The 21,781-nt window shown below is 51.2% G+C and overlaps 3 protein-coding genes and 3 pseudogenes across 3 annotated transcripts; 5 read left to right on the top strand and 1 right to left on the bottom strand.

The window, feature by feature from the left end:
- Window positions 1-7,438: 7,438 nt before the first annotated feature.
- On the top strand, window positions 7,439-8,011 carry SAPIO_CDS5155 (annotated as a pseudogene; the record flags this gene model as incomplete).
- A 3,854-nt stretch (window positions 8,012-11,865) lies between these two features.
- SAPIO_CDS5154 (uncharacterized protein) lies at window positions 11,866-13,133 on the top strand (the record flags this gene model as incomplete). The annotated part of the gene is made up of 5 exons (XM_016787539.1): window positions 11,866-11,895; window positions 11,999-12,034; window positions 12,133-12,323; window positions 12,394-12,487; window positions 12,588-13,133. The coding sequence occupies 5 exons, from the start codon at window positions 11,866-11,868 to the stop codon at window positions 13,131-13,133; spliced, it is 897 nt and encodes a 298-aa protein (XP_016642870.1).
- Window positions 13,134-14,390: 1,257 nt separating this feature from the next.
- Window positions 14,391-15,934, top strand: SAPIO_CDS5153 (TFIIH basal transcription factor complex p47 subunit; the record flags this gene model as incomplete). Its single annotated transcript, XM_016787538.1, has 2 exons — window positions 14,391-14,971; window positions 15,100-15,934. The coding sequence occupies 2 exons, from the start codon at window positions 14,391-14,393 to the stop codon at window positions 15,932-15,934; spliced, it is 1,416 nt and encodes a 471-aa protein (XP_016642869.1).
- A 509-nt stretch (window positions 15,935-16,443) lies between these two features.
- On the bottom strand, window positions 16,444-17,709 carry SAPIO_CDS5152 (annotated as a pseudogene; the record flags this gene model as incomplete).
- A 1,303-nt stretch (window positions 17,710-19,012) lies between these two features.
- Window positions 19,013-19,795, top strand: SAPIO_CDS5151 (annotated as a pseudogene; the record flags this gene model as incomplete).
- Window positions 19,796-20,584: 789 nt separating this feature from the next.
- On the top strand, window positions 20,585-21,325 carry SAPIO_CDS5150 (uncharacterized protein; the record flags this gene model as incomplete). The annotated part of the gene is made up of 3 exons (XM_016787537.1): window positions 20,585-20,647; window positions 20,871-21,207; window positions 21,318-21,325. The coding sequence occupies 3 exons, from the start codon at window positions 20,585-20,587 to the stop codon at window positions 21,323-21,325; spliced, it is 408 nt and encodes a 135-aa protein (XP_016642868.1).
- Between the last annotated feature and the right edge of the window lie 456 nt (window positions 21,326-21,781).

The raw sequence follows: 21,781 nt of genomic DNA, 5'->3' as shown, positions 1-21,781 counted from the left end.
ATGAGGCCCGTCAACGACACGATGCCGCAGAGGATCTTCCTCGTCTGCCAACTGCTCGGCAATATCGCCGGAGTCGCCGACCGGGCTGTTGTCGGGGGTGCGTCGGAAGAGTTGGCGGGCTCTATCGCCCGAAGGGCTCAGTAATGACGTCGATCGTGAACCTAGGCCCGGGTGCTCTCGTGAGGGTAAGGTCCGTAGGGGTATGTTGGAAGGGAGACGACTGGAATTTGGGTCCGGAATTTTGGGCGGCGATGGTGCTGTTTAGCAGCAGCACCTTTCCGCAAAAGATGCGAGGGGACAGCCGAGAGAGAGAGGGGGGAGGGTTATAGAGAAGATGTAGTCGATTTGAGTTTTACAAGTCCGGGCTGCAAAGTCGCCTTGGCTTTTCTTCTCCCTTCGACTCGACAACAACAGGCAGTGATGGGGGGTGGCTGTCGATATGTGGGGCCGGTACAGTACAAGGTTTTACAGTGTCATGCAAAAGGTGACAGTGGTGGAAAGGTGGAATGTTGGGCGGGCCGTGTACACAGGTAGTGTAGTGCAGTGGAGGGAGGGACCAGAGGTAGACCGTGTGCTGCAGTCGCGGCGACACAGTGTCCAGTGCAAATGTACCGACTTGGGTCTGGGGAAGGAGCTGAGGTTGCCTTGGCTATTGGTAGTGTACCTTCGTAGAGTAAAGGGGGTCAGGCGGGTGTCTCGGAAAAGGGCCAGTACAAATTGCCCTCGACGATGTAGCAGCTGCAGTCAGTGTCGAAGGGAACAAATTGGAGAACGAGGACACGCCTTTGCCGGAGAGGCCTGCCGCAAGCTTGTCTTCTCACAAGCGAACCTCGATAGTAATGTGTGAGGTACGAAGTAGGGGACAATAATAGATCCCGGAGCTAATTACTCGATGACGATCCTGGCGCTTGAGGCGGGTTCGCGGTCGATGAGTGCGCAGACCCCAGTCTCCGAAGGCGGAAAGATGAACGTGCCGTGCCTCTCGTCGTGGGGTTTATGCTTCCCTCCGTTGCTGGCTGCAGATGAGCGGACCAGGTGACCTCTAGTGAGCGGGCTGGGAGGTAGTGACCGAGCAAGGATGAAGGAAAAGCAGCCGAAAGCGACTAAACGGTCGAAGGAGACTATTGCTGGCTTCTAGAATTCAAGAATAGCTGCCAAAAAGGAACGGACGGGTCCAGTATTCGGGGAAGCCCAAAGGGGGGTCGTGTGTCGCCGTGTAGTCGCGAGTCGCGGTCGTGTGTTGCTCTAATGACCTCCCAGAAACTTGCGAAAGTAGTGCACGATGATTGACGGCTAGGGGGTCAGATGGTCAGAATCAATGTGCGTGAGTCGTCGGGGACCCAATGACAGGGTAATTGCGAGAAACGAGTGTGATTGATACTAGAATCTGGGGGCACGCGACCAGTGGAGACAGAGTCCAGAAACCGATATCAAATGTAAAAAAGATCAAATGGAAAAAATAGAAAAGAAAAGAAAAGAGGATTTGATGAAGGACCAGATGCGGGATGAAATAGAACATGTGTCAAGATTGTTATCGCATTTTTTTTCTGAGAAAAATTTCACCTGCCATTGATTCAGCCCCCTATTCCCAGCAGTATGATTTCTCTCGCCTGCTCCACGCTGCTCTCTATCTTTGGGATCTTCATCTCGAGCATACGAATACAGTGGCTCCTCTCAACCCGGCTCCTACAGTATATATAAACACTGTGCACTTGTAACGACGCTGCCTTGGCATGGCGGCATCTTGGGCTTCTTACTACTGTGCGAGATGACTGTTCCACTCCAAAACGGCCCTAGAGACCGAGCGTACTTTTCTATCCAGTCTAAACTCGACAAATATTCGTCCTAAAATTCCACCAAAAATGAATTGATATGGCCAAGCTATCACCGTCCAATCTAGAGAGAGATCCGGGAAATCAAGACCGTGTTGTCTCGATTGGCCCGTACTGTACCCTGACGCCTCTTACGAAAAATACGAATCGTCTCCCGCGTTATAAGTAAGGCCGACCAACTCACATTGTCCTCGACGAAGTTTACCTCCACGAATACTATATTGATTAACTTTGAAAGTTTAAGAATTACCAGGGGAGCGGATCGTCACTCAATAAGCCCTGTCCCTTATCTCAGATGCGGAGCATCGGAAACCAGTCCTCACATGCCAAAGTTAAAGCTTGCCACGTTCCTTAAAGTTAGGAAAGGTCAACAAAGAGAAGGGGAAAAGAGTCCTCATTAGAGGACTGGTGAATTACGTAAACCAGATTTCCTCCCAAGACCCGATCGCGACGCTCTCAACTGCAGTTCGAGGGCTTCCACAGCTCAACCCAGGCGGTTTTTTCGGACGCTCTGCCTCTTCAACCGGATTTTTTTTTTTTTTTTTTTTATTCTTCCCTCCCTGACGCTGTTTAATCTGAACGGTCCGCGCCGCAGCCTTGCCCCGGTCGCTAGTCCAGTAAATGGGGCCACTAAGAAGCCAGGCTTCGCGTGGGCGGGCACCTCCATACACATTTCAGCATCTGACTCTTACAGTCGGACCTGAGATTTTGGCATTGGACGGCCTAGTTGCGCACACTTAATTGCTTCAGTTCTTCCTATATGTTCCTGCTACGGCATACATGGTACTTCATGATTTCAACATTACACGCCCTTGCCTCCACCTCGGCCAAGTTGAGCCGCTCGTCTGATTCGGGGTATGAACTGTCCTCGTGAACCCAGTTGGCGGGTGTAGGCGGCCTACAGGCCCAAGGCCGGTCGTCGGCGGAGAGGTAACGAGTGCGGTGCCTCTTTCTGAGGGCTGGAGACTCTGTGACCTTGACTGCGATGCTAGGGTCAGCGGAGCAGGTGAAAAAGGCCCCTTTCTCACAACTTGAGCAGGGTCCCCCCAATCTTAGTGTCGCTTCTCAAGGCGGATGTGGCAATTTGATTTTTGAGTTTTGATGTCCTGCCTTTCCCTGGTCGTTGCAATGCCGTAGGGGAGAGGTTTGTATCATTCATGGTCAGAACTGTCGACGGCGCAAGAACCACACCCGGTAACCAGTCTCTGCATGCAAAGCCTTGACGGGCAGCTCATTGCTGACCAGGTTAGCAATTGATGATTATGCACATAGCCCTATGCTACTACAGCCCCTCTATCATGACCCGGTGCTCATGGTCGCAGGTCAGGTTTGACCGGACCATTCATTGCATTGCGATGTTCTATGCCGCGCTTCTCGCATTGAATCGCCTGAGACCGAGCCTGACATACACAAGCCCAGCATAGCACTTGACCTTTCTAAGCGTTGAGCTCAAGCTGCTTACCCCTCTATCAAGACCATTTAAACACATGTCCGGTTCCCGCTCATGGCATGGACCCAGCTAGATGCTTGCCAGGGTCGACCAAGTACCGGTTCGGTGTTGCGTCCGCATTGTCCTAATGGTGACCCCTCTCGGTTTAAGATTATCAAAACTAGATGTTTGTTTCCTGGTTGCACTGCAATGCAGAAGCTTCGGATTCGAAGGATGGCACACTCCGCAGGCCCTTGGCTTCGTAGTCACCCTGGCTCCGCTACTAGGAGACTTTGATTCGGCTAGACCTGTTTACCTAGGTCGAGTAGGCGACTGTTTAACGCCAGTTGGTTATTAGGTCCTTCCTGAGAAAATATTGGTAACTTCCCGGTGATCATGTATCAGCACGGCCCGGAACCAAGGTCTCGCTGTCAATAATACGATCTCTCTATAGTCTCTGGAATGCTACTTGCGGCGTACCGATCGAATACAACAGAATAGATGGTAGGAGACAACCTGCGGATAGAGAGGATGAATACGGTGCCCAAATGAGAAACTGCTCGTTTACTCGATTGAGCCCGAGCCGCAACATATGGTGAGGGTTACGAAAGCTTACGTACATCCGGATTTTGCCAGAGCACTTGAAATATATGTTAAATAGCCCGGGTTTAAAGAAATCTGAGACCATATGAGTCGATCATTCCACAAAATTAACATCAGGAGGACCCTGAATCGGGACTGTCACGTTCGCAGCGATCGAAGGTTTAGCGGGTCTGTTTTGATTCACACTTCTTCAGGAAACCTAGAGCAAGCGCACGAGCGGACGGCAAGTTTGCAAGTTTGGCGATGGGAGATGTTGGAATCTTATGGCTGAGTAGTAATGTGCAGTGGTGGGTCATGGTAGGGTGGACGGGGAGGTGGGGGGTTCGTCGGCGATGGTGTGAGGGTTGCCGGTGTGGTCAACTTCAGGTTCTGGGATCAAAGGGCAGGGCTAAGGCTGGAGTGATGGCGGGCATCAGAGGGACCCTGCAGGAACACAAGAGGGTCCAACTTGCCTAAAGGTAGGAGCAGGATAGAGACCTTCCAATTCGTCTTCAAGCGCTGTAATTGCGGGAAGCGCATAGACACCGGTCTCTTCAGCAATTTATAGAAAAAAAAAAAAAAAAAAAACATACGACCAGCCTACAGCCTACGAATGTGGTCAAAGATGAAACTGGCAGGATCCTGGTCCAATGCGCGACCATTTTGGGACGTATTCTCGATCCCCGGAGTGACACTCAGTACAGGAGAAGACTACTCGAGAAGCTCCAGCCTCACTGGAGGATGACGGATGAGAAACCTTCGGGGGGTTGATCGACCGCTGCGTGAGTGGCACTTTCTGGGGAAACCCGGGCCTGCATCGGCGGGTAGGGCAAGCTCCCTTTGCCCGTGTTTCTCTTCACGAATACCCTCCAAGAATGGGAAGAAAAAAAAAATTATCAAGACCATTGACCCTAGGTGACGCCATTCCCAGGCCACGCCGGACCCGTGGCCTTATTCGTTCCCAAACTCGGGCATCGTGACGCATCTGAAAGTATCGGACCTTATCCTCTCCAGTCCATCACCCACGGCCTCCTCGGACCACCAAACTTTCAAAAGTTCAACCGAGCCGTGCCACCCTTTCCTCAGGCCAGCGAAATTATTCCCACCTCGTCGTTCATCCAGCATCTATTAAGAAACAACGCCACACCAAACGATCGGAGCCAAGAAATGAATCCAGCACCCTGAAACACCCTCCACAGCCCTTCTAGAACCAACCTCACGGACCCCCGCTCGTCGCCATCTGAAACGCCTCAATTCTGGTACCAAGAGTTCCATGGAACTCGTCGGGTGGACCAGAATATCCGTGATCCCGAGAAACATGCAGCTTTGCTGGCTTCGACCACCAGTCTTTAGCTGCTACAAAAACGTTAATCGACTGGGCCCCGCGACGAGGAAGCGGTGTAGCACGGCAGGAAAATGAATCACGTGAATGATTAACTAAGAAAGCCGGACGGGGCCAGTCCGACAAGTCAGTTGAGCGACCGACCGACCAATCAACCAAGAGGTCAACTGACCAGGGAAGAGGTGGAAGGGAAATTCTTATAGGTCGACTAAGTTCCTCACATGCGGCTTATCTAATCTATAAAAGAGCTAGTAGGGCAGTGTTCTGACGAGGCAAGGCGTCTCCTGATAGTGGCCTCGCTACTTCGTGAGCTGGCCCAGTTAAGCCAAGAATTTCGAGCAACTGGTCTTGAAGCCTGCGGTGAGACTCACGCGGCTTTTTAGACTGCTCTGGAATTCAATCCTCAATCTTGGAATCTTCCTCATCACAATCCTTATACCTCGGCCTTTCGCCATCACTCTCCCATGCGTGCTCATTACCATCATCTTTGAAGAATAATGGAGACTCTCATCACCCTTTTGGATCTCACTGAAAATAATCGTAGAAACCGTGTGGTTTAGCTATCGCATATGGGTCGGTATCATCACGAAGATTAAGAGAAAGTTAGAACCGGTCACCCAACAGTCGAGGACATGGGTGGGAGTGGAGATATCGAGCCTAGTGTTTCGCAGGACCGTGGATGGGAAGCAGTTGGTTGAGACTTTCGACAAGACATCACGGCACCGAGATAGAAGATGAAGTGATCATTGATCATTTGGGCGTCTGTTCTGCTCACTTGGGTCTTCGTGAGTATATGTGCGAGTATGATGCAAGTTCTATAGTCACGGCGGAGCTCCGTTTCATTGGTTGATATGGCGATTCAACTCGTGTCTACAATGTTTTTGGCAAGTAGACCCGGGCAGCGAGCAACTCCCCGTGGCTTAGATTAACGACAAGCGAGCAACCGGTTCATCGCGGGGAAGCGCGTTTATCAACATCAATGGAGTAAAAGCTCCGTCCACCTTGTCTAAACCTCAAAATCCCCAAGGATGATAACCGGCAATCCTTCAAGCAATTCAAAAATAGTCAACATATCGAAATAGTATGGATAGGAGGTGTCAGAAGCAGCTGGAGAGCCACGCGATCCCTGAGCCAATACACGATCTCTTTTACCCTGGATGTTCATAGCTGCATTGTTGATGAAGCTGGAGGACCAAGTCAAGTTGGACCGTCGACAGGACTGAAGGATCTTGGAATAACCAAGGTTCCTCGAGGTGACTAGCATGCAAATTTCGGCTAGTTAGAATAGGAACGAAAGGATCACTCACGGTCATCTGGCTATATCTGAAGAGATATATAATCAACCCCGATTTAGCCCTTCGTGGTAACAAGGCCCCGACTGCTTAGTAGGACTGGTTGGCCAGTAGAAAGACCAGGAGCCGTGCTGCGCCCAACCAAATATCGTTTCATAATCGCCGCCGACTCGGGGCATCATCACTCCACCGATAGGGATTCACGTCAAACAAGTCGGAGAATACGCCCTCTACTGCCAACAACTCTCTTGGACCCCTAGCATTCCGAGGGCAGAAGGATTGTCTTACTAAAGTAAATATCGCTTGATATTATGCGCCAAGCCCGCCCCGAGACCCCGATCCTTGCCGATTATAATATCGGTTCGTCAAAAAGACCTTCTCGAGTACTATTTCCTAGAGCATAATCATTACTCACAATATGGTGATGTTTGGTCTAAATGGAGTGCTATTACCCTCATCTATTATACTCAGGAAAAGAAGGGAAAAAAAAGAATAAAAATATGAATAAAAAAATAACGTTGACTAAGGAGGCTCAGGGCTTCTTCCACTTCTCAGCAGTCTCGAGGATCGTGTAGACTGAAGGCTGGGACGGAGCGTAGATGCATCGCGGCTTCGCCCTCAATATTTGTGATGATTCTAAGGTCCACAGAATGTAACATAAAAATAGCATACCCTGCCAACTTGCTCATACCATCCCGTCAAGGGTGATGGCGGTGCACGACAGCGCCGACAAATGGCTTTAAGAAGCATCTTGTATTTTCGGTTCTTCGAAACCACCTTTGCCCAGGTATTTCCAACTATAAAATGGCCATCGCTTACTGCTCTAGACCTACCTATCTCTCTTCGCCCAGGCACTCATCGAGCCTTCTATCTCTTAGCAAACTCGCCCATTGGACTTCTCAGGATCCTTCTTCAACCAGTCTACCTCCTTTCTAATACTAACCCGGAATGAAAAGAAGCCATGTCCCTCGGCGGTTTGTGCGGCCAGACCCCCTACCCACCTTATCCCGAAGGTGTCTGCTACACGACCTACAATGACGAAAATTTGGAGCCCATCGCCATGTGCTGCGGGACCGCCCCGGTAGTGCCGTTCTGGAACTCATTCACATGCATCGTGTATTGCCCGGTGGTGCCTGGAGGTCTCGACATGGATGAATTGAACTCGTGCTTGGCGAGCGTGACAGGTAGCGCCGGCTGCCAAGGAACAAGCGATGGAGGCCCAGTCGCTCCCGATAGCGTGATCAGACAAGCACGCCGAGAAGCCGAGAACAACAAAGACATATGCAGAATCTGCCGAGACAAGCCCAAGAGCCTATCGGGCAGCGCGACTGGAAGCTCCGAGATTGCTACGGAAACATCGGGAACGTTGGGAGCAACTGGCACGTCGGATGGAGGATCGAACCCCACTACTCCCACGGAGACTACCCCGGGCGAATCGGCCAACACCCCAGGTGCAGGTGGAAAATTTAGGCCTTCGAAGGTTGTGTTGGGTGTCGCTATGATTCTAGGATTCGGATACGTTGTTAATGTTTAGACATGATTGCCGTATCTGTTAGACCTGAGAAGTGGGAGGGAATGCACAAGGGCGCTGTATTTACTTTCTAGAAAGTATCTCTTTAACTATTCTATTGTCTCCACTTTGAGTTGTTACAAGCAATCCCTTTCGAAGACTGCGTTGTTGGGACCGAAAAACATAACCCAAAGCTGAAGGTGACTACGCTTGCCCACAGGAATGGGGCAGCAGACTTGGAACAGCACAACTTCGAGAAATGGCTCAAATAGCCAGCAGGTGGTCGTAACAGCTTCGTAGGACGTCGGGAAATCTATAGTCTGTGGGAATCTGCATCGCTAGGCGTCACCGATAGAAGGAATAAGCAAAAGACTATAATATTGAACAGAAAAGATAAAAGAACGCATCTTATAAGATAAACTCCAAAGCTGAGGAAAATGACTGACCGCTCGCAGTTTCTAAATTTCTCTCACTACCTTTCTAATACCTGCTGTCCTGTCCTCCTTGGGTTCTTCCCCATGATTGCGGGAGTCATCCTCCCCTTAGATGTGTAAGTGAGGTCCAGCTGAGTGGCTCTTCGAGCTTCTCTTGTGGCTTCCCGCAGTGTGGCAGTGCGGGGTCCTTATGTAATCCAATTATCGGGGCTCCAATTATCGGGGCTGTGACACTAACCATTTGCTTCGAAGCTACAGACTCATTGACGACCGACTGGCCCCGGCCCTCAGGGGCGGTTGGAAGCATCGTGGCGGTGTGTTCGCCATGTTTGGCAAACATTGAACGAATGACAGTAGATACCGAGGTATGGTCGATGATGAGTCTAGATGCGGCATGGGTCCCATGATTTACGGTTTGTCTAGGGGCTGATTCTACACAAATAATTTACACATGAGCTGGGTAGCTGAGTAGCTAGGCTAGGTTATATCGTTTCTGCAGCGGGTGGAAAACTCCCGAGCGGGAAGTAAGTGTAGACGAACATGCATGGTGATCTGCGGCGTCAGAACCATTCGAAGAAGGCCCACATGCATAAGAATGGCCTGGCCCATGCCTACGATCCCATTTTAATTTTCCCTCGGGGCTGGTTAGGCATGACGAGGGCTGAAACGCCAACCGCCCTTTCGCGGGATGCTGGAACATCCTCTTACTGAGAGAAGGAAGCGACCAAGGTTTATAGGTCGACATTAATCGAGTGCTCGTGACGAGTGGATAAGCTCGCGAAGAAGTCTGCGAAATGCGATCTTGTCGCCCAGTCAATAAGCTCTGTCAAGGTCTCGACCTCGTGTGAACCTCGTTCCCCAGGGTGTTGCCAAGTCATCGACCATCCCACGACATGGGTGGAGTGGAATCTTCCATCTTTCCGTTTTGGGGCTCAGCCAATTAACCCTCTCCGACATGGTCGGGAGAGCACATCGTGTTTTCCACCTCTTGGCATGACAAAAAACTTCTGATTTTGGTACAGGGGAGGGCAGTGTACTCCGTACAGGGACTAATTGCGCGCATTCGAGTCCAGAAAGAGCTTGCAGCGGCGCCGATTTCATGCAAGGCGGGCCAGTCTTTAAGCCTTTGCCGGGATGGGAAAACGGAGTATGAAGTAGGTCTCCCCATGAGAAGAGAAACAAAGGATGGAAATCCACCAGAAGTGCTGCCGTCACAGAGACCGAATTCGTGGCGGGGGAGGTTGATTTACTTCACCAGGCCTGGGAGGCGGGGAAGAGCCTCCTTCGTCATGAGAGAATTCAAGGTAAATCCATGTTCTGCCATTAACAAATTTCGTCATGTCTCGACAAGAATAGATATTGATACCCTGCACGAAGTACGAAGTATTTTCCTTCATGGACAGCGGGTTAGCTCACAGCCAAGTCACCCTGCATGACTGACAACACACCAAGCGGGAGGAGAATACTGAGCCCCAACCCCAACCCAAGCAGGACATCCTCTGGGATCTAAACTGATCAATTGACACCCTCGAGGAAACGGAACGACGAGAATTTAGGTTCCTTCCTGACTGAATACCCGTGTTTTAATTGCGGAGTAAGGCCATGACCCATGGTATTTTAGAAGACACAAAACGTTACACGATCAAGTGTATCACATTGTGTACTTCGTACCGCGGAATACCAGAAAGGCTTCCCTTTGGTGGCATTGCAGAGCAATGTTAATTTTTGGAAAGATTAGATGAGTTCATTCCCCGGAGGGAGCTACCCGTAGATGTATGTACCTGGCAACGTGATTGTTGCTGTCAGGTACTTTGGAATATGAGGACATGCTCGGCTGCACTGATGGACATGCCGATGTTGCATGGGGCTACATTCCTTGCTTTCTCGGCCAATTTCGTTTATGGGCAGCTGCACACACATTCAAGCAAGGCAATCCCGCAATACGTCGTAATTGGGGAATGGCATCACCGAAATGAAATAACTCAATCAAATGTGAGAAGAGACGAGGGGAACAGAGCTTCAATCCTTCACACATGGGGGAAGCCACGCCGCGAACGAGTGGATTTCAGCGGACTGCACCTGATCTGGTCGACCCTGAACGCTAAATTAAGCAAGGTCTTTAAGCTTGCATTTTGGGACGAAGAAGATCGATCTGATACGGGAGAAATCTGATCAAGGTGCATCCGGAGTGACAAGGAGTGATGGGAGGATGGTAGCAGCCAACCTTGACTGCATCGTCCTCTGCGACGAGGTGGATCTCTCACTCCTGGCTGCATTTTCTGGTATTCCAGAAATCCCAAGACGGAGGCAGTTGAAACTGAGCATCCACAATTGATCCCGTTCATTATTGCTTTGTGCTTCGCACCAGTCCACAGTCTCGTCCGTATTAACGCCACACCTTGGGAAGGTAACTCTAGCATTTTATACCCTGGCCGGCTCAATTTCGCCAGGGGACCAATAACAATCGAGGATATCCGGATCGGCTGTGTGGGATCATCCCCACTCTTCGAGGAGGTTAAGCGTTGCTGCGTTGCCCAACCCGTCGCCCGTTCCTGCACTTAGCCCGCCGTGAATGGAAAGGTGGAAGGAGCAAAGGTACCACCATCCCTCCTTCTTCCCTAGGTACTCTGGGTACTCTGGGTACTGGGGGCAACGAAGCAATAGGGAGAGATGGCAATGGTCAATGTCAATGGGCATTGAGTCTTATATTGCTGCCCGTCTCGTCGGATGGTCCACTTCCTCGGTCGCCATCCCGCTCTTCCCCAAGACAATATTACTGCCACGACGCCCGCGCTCCCACTGTTTTGTCCAAGACACCATCCAACTCACCTCATGTTTCACCTGCGATCGATCGAATTTTCCGTCGACGAGCGATAATTCTAATCTACTGCGAAAGCGAAGAAGGAGGGGGATCCGAGCTGTTATTCTGTTAGGAGGAAAGAATTCAATCAATTTTTGCGAGCGACGACGATCCTTCGGGAACGAGGTTGGGGAAAAATCAACTAATAACCCTGTCCGCCGACCGAGCAACTGCCAACCTGACCCGAACCCCCAAACTCTCACCTCGTCACCTCGTACGAAACCTACCAACCACCTCACGACCCTAATTTTTCAAGTTGACAGGACAAAAAGAGAAGGGAGGCGGAAAAAGTAAAGGGGAATAAATCAAAGTGCGACAGGTTATTGAGACAGATTTTCACATTTTTATTCATTCGATCCGACTTGTCTCTCAGCGACACGATTGCTGCGCAGGCGGATAGGAGCGCTTCGATTCAACCAGCACGACCAAAACACCGACGCAGACCTCGACACGACCACGAGAGCGACCAAGACCCCCTTCTCGAACAACTGTCGCATTTGCGCCCTGCACCAACGAAGTCAATTCGAGATCTCTAAGTTTTTGTGGATCGGCCTTCGAGTTGATCCACTGACAAACTACTGAAGATGGGGTCAACAGAGTTCGGAAACTTTGAGGTGCGCAAACACTCCAAGTGCTTCATTGGAGCATGCGCCCGTACCTGCATTTCAATGTTCACTGCGGAATATACTCGACTGCTAACATTGGGTTTGAATACAGAAATTTTGTCGCGACTCGACTCTACCAGTCTGCAATGTATGAAATAAACCCATTGACTTGACCCGGCGACGAAGACCAGTGTCTTGTCTCGCGCTAGCAACACGAATGTTAGAATCTAATGTGTGACTCCTTAGGTTCTCTCCGAGTTCCACAACCAAACTGGACCATGGGACACCGACACGAGCTGCCAGTTGAAGGGCATTCCTCTGTCTAACGGCAGGCACTTGGGCAACTTGGGTTCGATATTACTTTGCGGCATTGCGATTCTCGTTTCCATCTTTCTGATCTTTCGATCCTCTCGAAGAAAGGCGGCTGTTGGTCGACTGTAAGTTGCGATCCTCATCCCAGATACCGTCCTAAGCTTGGGGAATCCGTTTGACTGACTCAATCTGTAGCGAGATGCAATTGTTCCTGGTCGGTTACCTGCTTATCTCTATTTGCGAAATCTTCTCCGTTGGCGAATTCCCATTGAACGGCAAAGTCAGAGTGGTATGTCTAGTCTTTCCAGCTTTCTGTCTCACCCACGGTTGCATCACCCCTGTCCGATTGTGTCGAGTCTTGCGATTAACCTATTTTATCCTTGAAACAGGCCTTTTCAGCAATTCACATTGGCCTGATCGCCGCGACCACGTGGATTCTAATGCTCAACGCTGTTGTCGGATACCAACTCATCGATGATGGAACACCGCTCTCCCTAGCCCTAATGGTTAGCTCGGCTGCGGTCCTCCTAGTGGGCACCGGTTACATCGCCCTCGACACCGGCTTCCAATGGACTGGTTACTGGGATGAGAGCTGGACACCTCCTAACCGCAATATCGCCCTTTACGTCCTGTACCAGCTTGCCCCACTCATTTTCCTCGTCGCCTTTTACGTCCTCGAAGCCATCTTGGTCCTCCGCATCCTCGGCGAAAAGGCGCCAATGCTCTATCTGACTGGTGCCGCTATACTTTTCGCCGGCGGTCAGATCATTAACTATGTCGCCAGCTCCCACATTTGCAGCGGTACAAATGGCAAGATCGACGGCGCCCTGTTTCAAACTCTCTTGACATTATTGTCCGTCGTCTTGGTGTGGATCTTCTGGTCCTCCATCACCGAAGACGACTGGCAAGTTCCCGTCGGGGGTACCTACCCCTGATCAATTTCGAGGGAACGGGTGGCGTCACATTTTCTATCATTTTATCTGTTCCATCATACGGAGTTGGGGATTCTAAACGGCGGCTTCTCTTTTATGACGTTTTTTTTTTTTCGGGGTTCTTTTTTGTTCCCCTATTTAGTCGGGATATTTTCCCGTCATTCATGTTCCCTCCTTTGCTCCCCCAATAATGGAGCCCACGAGTTGTCGAAACGATTACGAGGCGATGACGACGCTACACGACGAAACCTGACGAAAGAGGAGTCGCGCAGCAAACCAAGTTTTTGACCTAATTTTTACATTCATACTCTCCTTTAAGTCGCCCCCAAAACCAGATGGGTGGTAACGCGACCGCCATAATGGGAAAAGAAAACAGATGGAGTATGACCAACAACTTCGCCGGGGGAGGGAACGTACATATTGTGCTTACTTCCCTTGGGTCGAGAGCTCGGGACTCGGACAGACGGGGAAAACGAGGCGAAGGGAATCGGTACATGATGATGATGGGAGGGTTATTTTGGGATGAGGATCTTGTGTGGGAATAGCCTGCAATGTTGAAGGGTTGTAGGGGATATAGTTGGTTTTAGAGTTGTGACTTCATAGTATACCCCAGTGAGCGAAGTAATCAATTGATACATGCATGAAGAGGAACGTGGAAAATGATTCTCTGTGATTCTACTATATATTGATGTTATGCTGTTTTCGTCTCGACTTTGAGTGGTACAATTTGATAGGAGGACAGATGAATTTCATGATGGATTGATTGCTTCAAGACTTCCTCTCGGCACGCCGAATGGATTGATGACCTCTAGGCCTCAAGTTACTGGTAGGAGGTGACCGAATCGGTCTGCCTGGCTGCTGCCGAAAATGTTAGGCTGATTGTTAGCGCATTCGAGTCGCGTGCAATTGAGCCAGCCAATTGACAATTGATCAAATCAGTTGATGCATTGATCAATTTTATCGAGCACGGTTAGATCGGTCCCTCTGGGGTAGCACTGGCAAGGCTACAAACCCACTAAAGCTTTCCCCACAGTCGCTGCCTGTCATTGATATTTGTGACCTCGTAATTTTTCACAGCCTCGCATACCTCAAACCCATCAACGACCAAACCTCACAGCAATCTCCCCACGCCGCCTGCACTCCCCGATAAGCTTCTCAACAAGCATTGCGATTTGGATTCCTTCTTCGCTCTCGCCTCCCAGCACCCTCGCGACTCCAACCACACGCAGACCGAACCACAATCCACTCCCCCAATTCACCATGTCAGATTCCGATGGCGAGTACGTCGCCGACGACATGTCGGACGACTTCATGGACCACCAAGTAACGAGCACAACCGAAGCCAGAGACGCCTCCAGGAGTCGTCGGCGCGACAAAAAAAGCCACCAAAAAGGCGGACGCAAAGCGGCGTGGGAAGACGTCAAGAGAAGCTGGGACACCGTGGTCGAGGGCCAGGACGGCAGCCTATCGATAGCGGAAGTGATCGAGGCGCAGAAGCGCAAGAGGTTATTACGGGACACGACGCCCCTCGAAAGGGGAATCATACGGCACCTGATGCTCGTCATCGACATGTCGTTCGCCATGGCCGAGAAGGATCTCCTGCCGACGAGGTACCGACTTACGATGACGTTTGCGGCCGAGTTCGTCAAGGAGTATTTTGAGCAGAATCCGATTTCGCAGATGGGGATCATTGGGATGAAGGATGGCGTGGCGGTTAGCGTGAGTGAGATGAGTGGGAATCCGACGAGTCATTTGGAGAAGGTGGCGAGGTGGAGGGATGAGGAGCCGAAGGGTAATCCAAGCTACCAGAATGCCTTGGAGATGTGTCGCGGTGCACTATTGTGAGTAGATTACCTGGGTGTGGTTTTTCTATTCAGTCTACGTCTTTTGTTTGGGGGCAGGGAGCGCGTTTTGAAGCACTCCTGCACATAACGGGGAACGAGGAAAGCTAACTTGTCGGATGCAATAGCAATACGCCTTCCCATGGCACACGAGAAGTCCTAATCGTCTCTGGCGCCATCCTCTCCAGTGACCCCGGCGACATCAACGAAACGATAGCAAGCCTCATCCAAAACAACATCCGCGTCTCCATAATCGGCCTAGCCGCGCAAGTATCCATCTGCGAAGAGATATGCCGACGGACAAACGCCGGCGACACGACGCAATACAACGTCGCCATGGACGAGAAGCACTTCCGCGAGCTCTTCCTCGACAAAACCACACCGCCGGTAACCCGCACCGAGGAGCAGAACGCCGCGAGCCTCCTCATGATGGGGTTTCCCTCGCGCACGCTCGCCTCGGGGACGGGTATCAACTACTGCGCCTGCCATAATAAACCCCTCAGGGAAGGTTACCGGTGTACACGCTGCGGCACAAAAGTCTGCCGCATACCCGCCGACTGTCCTGGCTGCGGGCTCACACTCATCCTCTCGACGCATCTCGCCAGATCCTACCACCACCTGTTACCCCTCCGCAACTTCGTCGAAGTCCCCTGGTCGGAAGCCGCGAGGTCCACGGCGTGCTTCGCCTGCCAAGCGCCGTTCCCCGAACCCCCTAAGAAGGGCCCTTCTACTGAGCCGCCAGCCCCGAAACCTCCTGAGGTCAAGGGCGTAAGCGAGAGCAGCAGATATGCTTGCAAGAACTGCCACTCCCACTTTTGCGTCGACTGCGACGTCTTTTGCCACGAGACGGTGCATAATTGCCCCGGCTGCGAAGCCGGTCTCCGAAAACCTAGGGCTCGGCCGGTGGAGACTAACGGAAACTCTACGAATGGGCACACGAACGGTGCGATGATCATTGATTAAAGTAAAAAGTGCGCTATAGGTTAGGTAGGGAGTGATGGAAGATGGGGCCGCGAGAGCATGGCATGTACAACACAATAGGGGAATGGGGGGGTGCTATTTCCGGACGCAACACGACCACAACCATACAAAAATTTCTGACGATACGAATATACGAACTATAAAAACAAGGAGCATAGAGGAGGATTTTTCTTGAATAACAGTGAGGGACGTGCCGAGGGCACAATTTCATTCTGGCTTTCTAGCTACCATGTTTGATACCTATATTCACGAGTGATGCAGAAGAACTTCATTCTTCTTGGTGCAGAGGATGAGAAATGAAAATACAACCACAAAAAAAAGCGGGCGATGCAAAAAAATGAATACAAAGAATGATCATGCTTCGTTAAAGGCGACCCTCAGCTCTGCCAAGCGGATGCTTGCCCGAGTTCCCGACAGTCTCTCATATCCAACAAACATATACATTCCAATGTGCAAAAAGAACAGATGCTTAAAACAGAAGTCACAAACTTTTATAGGTTGCCCCTCATGGCCTGCTCACGCTCGATGGCCTCGAACAAGCTCTTGAAGTTACCCGCACCGAATCCGTCAAACGAATTCCTCTGAATAATCTCAATGAAGACCGTCGGCCTATCCATCAGAGGCTTGGTGAACAGCTGAAGCAGATATCCCTGCTCGTCATAGTCAATGAGAATGTTCAGCCTCTCAATGGTGTCGAAGTCCTCCCTGAGCTCCCAGTTCCTCCTCTCCGTCTTGAGCCTCAACCGCATGGTATCGTAGTAAGTCTTGGGCACGTCGATGAATTCGACACCTCGGGCACGAAGAGATGCCACGGCCAATAGGATGTCATCCGTCAGCAGGGCAATGTGCTGGATGCCAGGGCCGGAGTTGAAGATGATGTACTCCTCGATCTGGGATCGCTTCTTTCCAGGGGCAGGCTCGTTGATGGGCATCTTGACAATATTGTTTGGAGAAGACATGACAATACTGTTAAGGGCCGAGAACTCGGTGCAAATCTGCGAGTCGTCGACGGACCAGAAGCGGTGGAAGTCGAGACACTGCTCGTAAAACGCACAAGCGGCGACCATCTCGTTCCAAGATTGGTTGCCGACGCAGTGGTCGATGCGGTTGAGAGGAACATCGGGATACTCAACGCGGGAAGTGCGCCCCGCCTCAGCGCGGTAGCCCGGCAGGAAGGGGCCGTTGTAGTTAGCACGAGAGATTAGCGTGTGGGTAGTATCGCCGTAAGTGCGGATGACGGCGGTGGTCACCTCGCCGTGCTCTCCGTGCTGGGTAACCTTGGGAGGCTGGACAGACTTGGCACCCTGCTCGACGGCCTTTTGATACACGCCCTCAACGTTGTCGACCTCGAAGGCGACATCCTTGACAGCATCACCGTGCTTCTCGAGATGGTCGTGCATCTCGCGGAGCTGTTCAGCCTCCTCGGGAGTGATGGGCTCATCCTCGGGGAGGTGGTGGAAAGAGCGGAGAGGAGAAGTGAAGACGAATCGGACATCCTTGCTTGCTACTATGTATGATGCCTGGTATCGACTTCCGGTCTCGAGGCCCTTGTATGCGATGGTCTTGAAGCCGAACAGCGTCGTGTAGTAGGACGCTGCTTGCTTGGCGTTGCCAACCCACCATGTTACATGGTCGTAGCCGCGGAAGTTGGGACCGGGTTCCTGGACAGCCTGGACGGAAAACTCTGTGTTCTGGACGGTGGAGGAGAGAAGGGTAGCGCGCTGGGGCGGCGAGTCTGTGATAGCTGAGGGGGCCATGGCAACAGGGGACAAAAGAATACTAAACCAAGAAGGCTTCGGGGGGTACGACACTGTTAGGGGAAACAAAGAGCAGTTATCAGACTTCAGGTTATAGGTAGGGCAAGGGCTCGGCTTCTAAGGAAGAGAGTTCTGAGTGATCAAGTTATTCTCAGTTGATGATGATTGAAATAGGATTAACCAGGTTTCACGGTTGAACTGAAATGAAGCAGACAGGATGATTACGGTCGGAAAGAGCCCTTATTATCAATGTTTCTACAGTGTCGTAACTTCGTAAGGACGGGGCTTAACTACAATGTTTGTTGGATGGGCGGAATAGCTTCCAAAGGGAAGCCGCCGCTCGGCCTAAGAAGCTGTATAAAGTTCCTCGAGCGCGGAACGGGCAGTCAGCACTGACTTCACCGAGACAAAGTTCCGTTCCCTTCCTGCCTACCCCACACGGCCACGCTCGGCCTGGGAAGGAGTGTACCGTAGTAGTGACGGCTGCGGCAACTACGCTTGTATCCCGCACTCCCTCCGCATTCTTTGTCGCGAGCTGACCAGTGATTGCCATGGAGGCGCGTCAAGTGGTGGAGTGGGAGCGGGGCCAGACTCAGGTTGTGCCGGTCTCCTACCTATCGCATGACATGTGCCCACATTCCCATCGGGAAGGAAATCAAGGAAAGCGCGTTTAAGCCACCCCAGATGGATGAGGAACATCTGATGGAAGGGCTGTTCTTGCGTCGCGGAAAGTCACCGAGTTCGAGATAGGGGCGCCCGGACCTAAGTCAACCGCAGAAAGCCGAAGGTGGCCGGGGTCTGATAGCTTCGGCTTATCGACCATTCATTGTGCGCACAACCCGGATTACGAAAGGTACGGGTGTCCACAGCTGACGTCAATTTTTTTTTCTGGGGTGGGAAAATGTCGTTATCCTCGTTGTCTCAACGCAATGGGGCCGATTCAGTGCCTATCTCCGGTCATGGAGTCTAGATGGGCCCATGCTCCGCCGATTTCCGCTCTCGACAGTGCTGCGATGTAATCCCTTCGAACGCTATTCGCCAGAGGCACCCGCTAGCCCCCGGGTTGTATCTCTCGATTATCCCCTCGATCTCGAGAAACCCTTCTCCTCAGCATCTCATCATACCTATTCGTATAATCTCCAAGGACTCAACTCATCTATACTCGTATCCTTGTTAATCCTGAATATCACTTCGCGAATTTGTCCAATTTGCGTTGCGTTCTTAGAAGAACTTCCGAACACTCCGACAGCCCGCACGCCGCTAGCCCGCACGCCGCCAGCATCGCAACTCCTAGCAAACAAAGATGGCCTACATTTCGCTCAGCAGAAACGACATCAACGTCCTTGAGAAGATTAAGGATCCTGAGACCGACCCAACCGCCGTGGTACCCATTGATCCTCAATTACCTCGTGATCCCCATGTTACCGACGGGGAGGTCTATACCAAGATTGTGAATAGAGAGCGGGAGATACTTCTCTCTATCCAAAAACTCGAGTTGCAGCTTGCCAATTTGCAACCCAAGACGATCCCGGAGCCAGTGGCTTGGTACAAAGAGTGCCTGTCCAAACTGGACGACATTATTGAGGAGTTCCCGAACTACGCCAGCGCAAGGAACAACCGTGCCCAGGCGTTACGAAGGCTGTACGGCGATAACCTCTTAGTCGGGACCCAGTCGGCCAAAGCTTTAATTCCGCAACCGGACAGCAACACTAGGAAACGTGCTGCGAAGACAATGTTGGAAGATTTAGATGCTTCGATTAGGCTGCTATCACCGACCACTCTTTCGACTCCCATTTCCCCCCAGGCAGCCAAGACGTTATCGATGTCGTATACTCAGCGTGCCGCCATTTATCACGCAACAGGAAAATCGTTCCCCGGCAACCTTGCCATTCCAGAGAGCAGGCGTGAACTCTCCTGGACCAAATTGGACTTTGAAGAGGCTGCAGCGGGAGACTTCGCGATGGGCGGCAGGTACGGAAACGAGATCGCCAAGGGACTCGCCGTCAGCGTAAACCCGACGGCGAAACTCTGCGGTCAAATGGTTCGTGAGGCAATGAAGAAGGAGTACGGTCCGGCGTTCGCATGATGATGTTGTACATTATGACCATTCTATATGAAGTTATGTCCGAAACTTGCTTGGATAGCGAGGCTGGTCTCGATCCGCTATCGGCGTCTATGAATTTTGGGTTGGAGGAATTATGGAGTTTGCTTGGAGAGTCCGACACGCCTGATGCGCAATTATTAGTATTTATGATCATTACCGTTGTTTGCGTATTTCTTATATATATTTTTTGCCTTCTTTTCAAAAACGTACCGAAGCGCTAATTTGAGAATCTCGTTGTTTGTCCTGCCTTTCTCCATCTCTTCCCGTCGTATCCGTGTTACAGCCGCGCCAACACCGATGACGACAGCAAAAATCGGGTCGAGAGTCCGAGAGATGATGTATGTTGGCGGCGCCATTTTGTCTTGCTAGAGTGCACTGCTCGTGTAGAAATTCATCAATCAGAGCTGCTCAAGGCCGAGATCAGAGTCATGCTGCGAGGGAGTCAGACTTCTTTGTGACCAAACAAGACTGCGAGGCGAAGGTCAAATCTCGGAAGATGCCGTAGTCAAGCACGGGCCATACAATTGGACGAAGCAGGCCAGCTGCTCTCAATTGAATTGAGGTCCACTGTTCTGTCTGGTCGCAGAAGCCAGAAGGTTGGTCTGATCGGAAAAATACCGGCACGTGATCCGCTCTCTTTGCCCCAAAATTCTGAAGCCCACACAATCCCAAAATTTCTCGTGGAAAATAACCCCCCTCCGACTTCAGACTTCAAGCCAAGCGGAACCACCCATAATTTCGTCACCAAACACCCAGCGACAGACGAACAAAATGAAGTTCCTCAAGGTCGGACGTGTCGCCATCATCACTCGAGGCCGGTATGCCGGCAAGAAGGTACGACAATTACTCCTCGATTTCCGTCGTTTTTCAGTCACGTATCATACATATCCCGGCGCGAATCCCCATGGGCGGGAGGAAGATTTCACATAGTGGGAAGAGGAAGAGGAAGAGAGGGAGAGAGAGGATCGTGACTGAATGAAAATTGTTACGGGGGCTTTGTATGGGGGGTGCTGGCGAATATGGAAAGCTGACGTCCCATTCCTTTTTTTTTTTGCAGGTCGTCATCCTTCAACCCGTCGACAATGGCAAGAAGCCTCACCAGTTCGGCCACGCCATCGTAGCTGGCATCGAGCGATACCCCTCCAAGATCACCCGCCGCATGTCGAAGCCCCGCCAAGAGAAGCGATCCAAGATCAAGCCCTTCATCAAGGTGATAAACTACAACCACCTCATGCCTACGCGATACACGCTCGAACTCGAGGGTCTCAAGGGTGTTGTTTCGGCGGACACTTTCAAGGAGGTTTCTCAGCGCGAGGATGCCAAGAAGACGGTCAAGAAGGTCTTCGAGGACCGATACACTAGCGGAAAGAACAGGTGGTTCTTCACACCTCTGAGTACGTTCATATTTTTCCCACCTCCCTTTCAACCAGATCTCCGTCCGCCTACGGCCCTAGTATTCGTTCTGGAGAATATCGCGACTAACTTGGGGCACTGCGCTATACAGGATTCTAAGCGTTTCCTCTTATCACTTGGCTGGGGAGTTGGGTTGGCTTGTTAACAGCATCCGAATGGCATTTTAAGAACCGTCGGTTTTACGGGCTCAATACAAAAAAGAACACATTGATATGACCAAGCAGAAAAGTTCTCCTCGTTTTATGTCTGTGTCGGGTTGTTGGCAGTGATGAATGAAACGTGTTTCCCGAGGTCTCATTTTCTTTTTTTTTTCCTACTGTTCGGATTTAGGTGGGCCCCTTTGTGGGCAAAGGGAATTTCGACACCGGATGAGAGAACCGAAAATGGAAACATTGAACCCATCGGCATGGATATACCCGCGACCGACTCCTTCTGGTACCACTGCTTCCGTATAATCCGGATCTGGCGTCATATTTTAGAGATTAGAAGGATGGATTTGTCAAGTTGTCCCCTGTGGGTTAACTCCCGTGAATTATCAGTTTGCCAACGTGAGTT

The sequence above is a fragment of the Scedosporium apiospermum genome (genome assembly GCF_000732125.1).
Source record: "Scedosporium apiospermum strain IHEM 14462 chromosome Unknown SEQ_SAPIO_0097, whole genome shotgun sequence".
In the NCBI taxonomy this organism is placed as follows: domain Eukaryota; kingdom Fungi; phylum Ascomycota; class Sordariomycetes; order Microascales; family Microascaceae; genus Scedosporium; species Scedosporium apiospermum.
This window is presented reverse-complemented; position numbering and strand designations above follow the sequence as displayed.